The 4,949-nt window shown below is 47.1% G+C and overlaps 2 protein-coding genes across 2 annotated transcripts; both read right to left on the reverse strand.

The window, feature by feature from the left end:
* Window positions 1-816: 816 nt before the first annotated feature.
* On the reverse strand, window positions 817-2,295 carry BBA_09943 (2-oxoacid dehydrogenase acyltransferase; the record flags this gene model as incomplete). The annotated part of the gene is made up of 4 exons (XM_008605040.1): window positions 817-1,113; window positions 1,179-1,571; window positions 1,630-1,989; window positions 2,044-2,295. 4 exons carry the CDS (start codon window positions 2,293-2,295, stop codon window positions 817-819), a joined length of 1,302 nt encoding a protein of 433 aa, XP_008603262.1.
* Window positions 2,296-3,864: 1,569 nt separating this feature from the next.
* BBA_09944 (histone H2A-like protein) lies at window positions 3,865-4,389 on the reverse strand (the record flags this gene model as incomplete). Its single annotated transcript, XM_008605041.1, has 3 exons — window positions 3,865-3,926; window positions 3,982-4,274; window positions 4,334-4,389. The coding sequence occupies 3 exons, from the start codon at window positions 4,387-4,389 to the stop codon at window positions 3,865-3,867; spliced, it is 411 nt and encodes a 136-aa protein (XP_008603263.1).
* Between the last annotated feature and the right edge of the window lie 560 nt (window positions 4,390-4,949).

Raw genomic sequence — 4,949 nt, forward strand, 5'->3', positions numbered from 1 at the left:
ATATTATAATTAGATTATTAATAGTTAAAGAATAAAAGATTAGGTAAAGTAACTTATTTACTTATTTAGCTTACTTACTTATTAATTATATTAAGTAATTATTAAATAATATATATACTAAGATAAAAGATAATAAAACTTAGTAAAATAGCTTACTTATTTATCTAGTTTACTTACTTATTAACTATATTAGTTAAAAGTTTAAGTATTATTTTTTTTATATAATATAACTTAATACTAGAATATAATTCTATTATTTTAGGAGTAGAACTAATTAGATCTACTATATAAAGGAGTATTAGAGATATCTTTAGTAGTAATAGACTTTTAGAAAGATCTATATAGAAGAGGGGTATTTTCTAATATAGCCTCTAATATATTTTCCTATTTAGTATATTTTTTTTAGATATATTATAAGGAAATTATATTTTTTAGTATATTAAAAAAATTTCTAATATCTTATCTAAAAAGCCTAAATCTATAGTAATATACCTTAAAAATATTTTCTCTATAAACATCTGTTAGAGGGTATGTTAGAAAACCCCCTCTCCCGCGTAGGTACTGTACCTGCCTGTACCTGGGTCTCTACAAATTGGCATGTGTGTGCATGCATCTAACTAGGAGAGGTGTACGGTATTGCTCTCAGATCGTAGGCATCACTGTTCAGCGGAAGAATGGCTAGGACAGGCGCTGTTATAGGATCCAACAACAGTTCGGCAAGCCAAACGAAGGGTTACTGGCTTTGTACTATGATTATACAAGTAACTAGGAATCTATAACGGATTGCTTCTAGAGAGCGTGGCCTAGTAGCGGATTTTACAGGAGCATGCGGCGAGGGTCTTCGATGAACTCCTTGATCTTCACAAGGAATTGCACGGCTTCGCGACCATCAAGAAGGCGATGGTCGTACGTCAGTGCAAGATACATCATTGGTCGAATCTCGATCTTGCCATTGATTGCCACAGGGCGTTCCTTGATGGCGTGCAGACCTAGTACAGCAGTCTGGGGCAAATTGATGATGGGGGTTCCCATAAGAGAACCAAAGACACCGCCGTTGCTGATTGTGAACGTTCCGCCGGCCATATCCTCGATCGTAAGCTTGCCATCACGAGCCTTTTTTTCAATGGTTAGTAGTTTTTCTGTACACAATGCATAGGCATAGCAAGCTAGTGACTAACCTTTTTACCCATATCAGCAATAGAGCTCTCCACACCGACCATGTCCATGGATTCAACATTGCGGACAACGGGTGTAACGAGGCCTTTTTCGGTGGCAACTGCGACGCTAATGTCAACATAGTCACGATATACGATCGTGTCGCCGCCGTTCGAGCCCTCAATTGAAGCATTGACAGCAGGCAGTTCGCGCATAGCAAGAACGGATGCACGAGCAAAGGCGCTCATGAAGCCGAGCTTCACGCCGGTCTTCTTCAGTACATCATCCTTGTATAGTTTGCGAAAATCCATGATATTGGACATGTCAACCTCATTGAAAGTCGTGAGTGAAGCGGCAGTGTTCTGTGATTGCTTGAGGCGTTCTGCAATGCGCAAGCGCATGCGGTTCATTTTCACCTTAAGAAACAATTAGTACGTCAATAAACGCCCCCACCAGCATAGACTCGCAACATACACGTCGTTCCTCCCGGCTACCAAGGCTAGGCCCAGAACTCGAAGCCTGTGAAGCAGAGGGCGCGGCGTCCTTCTCTGTCGCAGGTCGCTGAGGAGAAGCTGCGGGGGTTTTCTCCGCTTGGAATTTTGTCCCTTTCTTGGTCTCTTGGTTCGATTCAGTTTGTGTTTGGTGCTGTGATGATTTCGATTCAGCTGCCAACTTCGCCTGGTCGTCATCTTTGGGCGCAGGTTCATTTTGAGGGGCGGGCGAGCCGCCCGACTCGATGCGGACAAGGTCTTGTCCGACGGTGACAGTGTCCTCCTCATTCACAAAGAATTCTTTAATAGTACCGGCCTCCGTAGCGTTGACAGCGACATCGATCTATGGGTGGTCCGTTAGCCAGGAGTGCGGCCTATTCGGAGGAACCCGCGTTACCTTGTCAGTCTCGATGGTCGCGAGTTCTTCGTCCAGCTCGACATAGTCACCAATACTCTTGGTAAACTGTTTCAGAGTTCCCTCGGAAATGGACTCTGCCATCTGCGGCACTTGAACAATTTTGTCAGCATAGGAACGAACAGTCTGCATGATGCTTGGAAGCATCACAGCAATTGGCTTCATGTTGCGACGCTGGCGGACCTGGCACATAGGTGCCATTCGCACCAGGGTTGTCAATCGACGCGACAGCATGGTTGCAAGATGAAGCCCGTTTCTGACAGAGCTGGTGAGTGGGATAAATAGCTATGTGCCTTAGCTTTGGTGTGACGCAAAGGAGGTATGGGCCTCCTAGCTCTTGAGAGGAAAATGTTGTCACGTGATGTCCCATCCAACTGGCCAGTCTGGAACCTCATACGTGCGCCCTGAGAAACAGCACTGCCAGCGTATAAAACTCAACTCTAGATTTCTGCCTAGGGCTCTTCTACAAGCATTAACATTATATACATTTGCATAGTCTTATGCACCTTTGCGCATTCAACCTGGGCTTCCGTACAGTAGTCGCCTTATCAGCTCTTATCTCTCTCGGCCACGCCACGGTACTTATGTGACTGTAATGCAGGTGCGCGCACGTGGCGCAGGAGCTGACAGAAAAGACGCCAGGCCATAAGGCGGCCACCTACAAGCTCTGTAGCCTTGTGCTACCATTTAATCCTCCACCCTCATAATCATCAACAGCTTGCAGCCCGACAGCTTCAATCCACGACAAAGCATATCAGGAGCAGTCAATCGGTGCCAAATCGGCCCAATTGTACCTTTTCGACAAGACGCGCGACCGCCTTCAAGCAGTCTCTCAAGGTGCAGTCTCAAAAGCAAAGGATAATGTCTACACGACAGGCCGCACTGTTCGTACTCGACTCAAAGCATCCACGGCGAAATGTATCTAATTCTGACAAATGCGCTTCTCTTTAACAGGTCTTTGTACCGCAGATCGTTGCGACTTGCCCTAGACTGGGCTGTCCAGCGCCAACTCTGGCGAGGTCAAGCCCTGTACATCCGATCGTTATTTGAAGCGAATCGCCATGTCACCGACCCTAGACAACAAAGAGTCCGCCACGTTCATCAATGGAACCTGTAGCTATAGACTGATAGCTTATAGGCCCTACTCTCTGAAACCGAAAAACTACTAAACGGATGGAAACATCCCGACCCATATGTCCCGCCGACCGCCCCCGGAGGTATGCACACTCCGCAGCTGGCTCCCAGGGACGACTCAGGACCAAAGGCTAACGGTTCTGCAGGATCAAAATACGAAAGAAATATGCCGTCCCCGGTCTTGGATCGTAAGTCTACATTCATGGAGACGACGTGGCTCTACAGTTCACTAACGAGCTCACTCTAGCGCCGCCACACCCTGCAAATGGACATTGATGTCGATGCCCTTCTGATTCGGGGCCATGGAAACTTGGTCGAAGAAAATAAGGGCCTGAACATTTTGGCCTGCGAATGCTCAAACTTCCAGGTAGAATACTGTTAGACATGTGTATAAAGCTGCGTAGTCGAAGAGCAGAATACTGACACGGGGTCACCTCGGAGCTTTGATGCTTACAAATGCTGAATAATTTGTGTGCACATCGTCACGAGCCGACCAGATAATGAAATCATTAAAATCTTTTGTTAGATGTGTAATCTCATTCATGACCATAGTCTTAGGGGGCTATTGTACAACCCTGAACGCATAAAAAAACCGAGAACCGAGACCGTGACCCCATGTCATTGCAACCCAAACGAACCATCGCAAGAAAGCAAAAGAAATCGACACATTTACAGTTCCTGGCTGGCATTCTTGCCGCTCTTGCCCTTGCCAGTCTTCTGAGGCAGAAGGTCTGGAATGCGTTAGCATCCGTTGCGCTTGAAGTGGGCACTGAGTGGACGGCTTACTTTGGTGAATGTTGGGCAGAACACCGCCCTGGGCAATGGTGACGTGTCCCAGCAGCTTGTTCAACTCCTCATCGTTGCGGATGGCGAGCTGGAGATGACGGGGAATGATACGGGTCTTCTTGTTATCGCGGGCAGCGTTACCGGCAAGTTCGAGAATTTCAGCAGCGAGGTACTCGAGAACGGCGGCAAGGTAGACGGGGGCGCCGGCACCGACACGCTGGGCATAGTTGCCCTTGCGAAGAAGACGGTGAACACGGCCGACGGGGAATGCCAGACCAGCCTTGGAAGAACGACTAATATAAGCGAGTTAGTGGTGCTAGATGGCTGCGCTTCACAATGGGCAAAAACGTACGACTGGGCGTTCTTGGAGCCAGAGGCCTTGCCACCAGACTTGCCACCACCGGTCATTTTGTTTGGTTTGGATGAAAGGGTTTTCAAGTGAGAGAGATGAGAGTAAGTTGGTCGGGCAGGGCGACGTAAGCAGGGTGCTGTTGAATGAGTTGCAAAGATGATAAATGGCAATAGGCGGCACGTTGGCGGGGGGCGCGGAGGTTAAGTACTTTTTGGCGCGTTGGCTACGTGATCTGGGATCACCCGCGGCCAAAAAAAAGGTAGCCACCTCGGCCACCTGGAGCTAGTCCCAAACAGGAACATTACCGTGGAAATGATAAACACTCCTTGCAAAAACGCAGGAGCTGGCCAAAATAAATTGAGTAGCTTCGCCCGCGCCCGCGCACGGGTCATTGCTCCAGAGTCCTCTCTGCTCAATTTCTCAGCCCTCAGCATAACTATGTGCTTGGGCGTATCATTATTCTGTTGTTTTCCCTTCTCGCGCGAAACAGCCCGGGCTTGACGCGATTCCATGGAAGGACAAAGGATGCTCAAGCCAAGCTTCATTAAGCAAACCAAACTCATGTAACTACCAAATATATATATATATATATATATATATATATATACGTCTACTC

Source organism: Beauveria bassiana (genome assembly GCF_000280675.1).
Source record: "Beauveria bassiana ARSEF 2860 unplaced genomic scaffold BBA_S00076, whole genome shotgun sequence".
Taxonomy (NCBI): domain Eukaryota; kingdom Fungi; phylum Ascomycota; class Sordariomycetes; order Hypocreales; family Cordycipitaceae; genus Beauveria; species Beauveria bassiana.